The sequence below is a fragment of the Propithecus coquereli genome, unplaced genomic scaffold (assembly GCF_000956105.1).
Source record: "Propithecus coquereli isolate 6110/MARCELLA unplaced genomic scaffold, Pcoq_1.0 Scaffold51, whole genome shotgun sequence".
NCBI lineage: Eukaryota > Metazoa > Chordata > Mammalia > Primates > Indriidae > Propithecus > Propithecus coquereli.
Genome location: NW_012150952.1, coordinates 3,583,401 through 3,584,660, shown reverse-complemented (window position 1 = coordinate 3,584,660; position 1,260 = coordinate 3,583,401). Strand labels below are relative to the sequence as shown.

At 37.6% G+C, this 1,260-nt stretch overlaps 1 protein-coding gene across 1 annotated transcript in view; it reads left to right on the top strand.

Annotated features, from left to right (window-relative positions):
* The window catches only part of CCDC178 (coiled-coil domain containing 178), a 466,106-nt gene that overhangs the window by 98,467 nt on the left and 366,379 nt on the right, over window positions 1-1,260 (top strand). Inside the window, 1 exon segment of the mRNA XM_012656574.1 lies at window positions 1,129-1,135. Coding sequence (XP_012512028.1) covers window positions 1,129-1,135 — 7 coding nt within the window.

Genomic DNA, 1,260 nt, shown 5'->3' with positions numbered 1-1,260 from the left:
CAGACTGTTATGCTATTTAAATATGTTACATAATTCTTTAATATATAATCCATTGCTGTACTCCCCAACCCCCAGCCCACAGACTGGTATTGGTCCATGGTCTGTTAGGAACCAGGCTGCACCATAGGAGGTGAGTGGCCGGCCAGTGAGCAAAGCTTCATCTGTATTTACAGCTGCTCCCTATTACTCCACATAAGCTCCCTCCTGTCAGATCAGCAGGAGCATTAGATTATTATAGGAGCATGAACCCTACTGTAAACTGCACATGTGAGGGATCTAGGCTGCGTCCTCTTTATGACTCTAATGCCTGATGATCTGAGGTGGAGCTGAGGCAGTGATGCTAGCGCTGGGGAGCAGCTGCAAATACAGATTATCATACCTGCAGAGAAGTTTGACTGCACAATAAATGTAATGCTCTTGAATCATTCCCTCTTCAACCCTAGTCTGTGGAAATTTGTTTTCCCCTGGTACCAAAAAGGTTGGGGACCACTAATCTATTGCTTATATACTGTGCACCTTAAAAATAGCAACATTAAAAAATAGATGCTGTATTTGTTAACAGACTTTGTTCAGTACCCTATGCATGCAAATGTTGCTAGATCTTTTGGTGGTGGTGATGGTGATGATAATATATGATTGTTTACCGGCATAAGCAGTGTGTAGTTTGATAATTTTGTCTTTCAAACCAACCAGCATCCATTAGAAATAGACCCTTCACATTTGAGACATTTGACTTGAGCAAACGATTTCTCTTGATTGCTTATTCACATGATAGACAGGCTTCGACAACCTAAGTCAAGGAAAATGAACTTGTTTAAAAGGATTTGAAATCGATTAATTTAGATTTAGTTTGCTTAAAGTTAACTGTGTGGTATGAATTTCTATATAGTCATTTTCTTACATTCAAGCTCTGTAAAATATTCTGAATATCTACTTCTAATGCTCTACTGTACCTCAAGCAAGACAACTGCAGTGTAACTGCAGTGATCCAAAGATGGGGTTGATATTAAAGGAAATGAGCAAAAAAGCTATTGAATACCATAAAGATATATTGATATATTTTATGAAATGTGTTTGTCAAGAGGTAACAGGATGGTGATTTATTTGTAGAGATGGCAATTAGAATAGTATTGAAGTTGTTAAATAGCCTGGAATACTTAGAATGAATCCACAGGGTACTGTGTTTTTGATACCCATTTAGCTGTATCTTACCAGCCTATTAATTTGAGTTACTTCACAGAAGTATAGAATACTATTTTT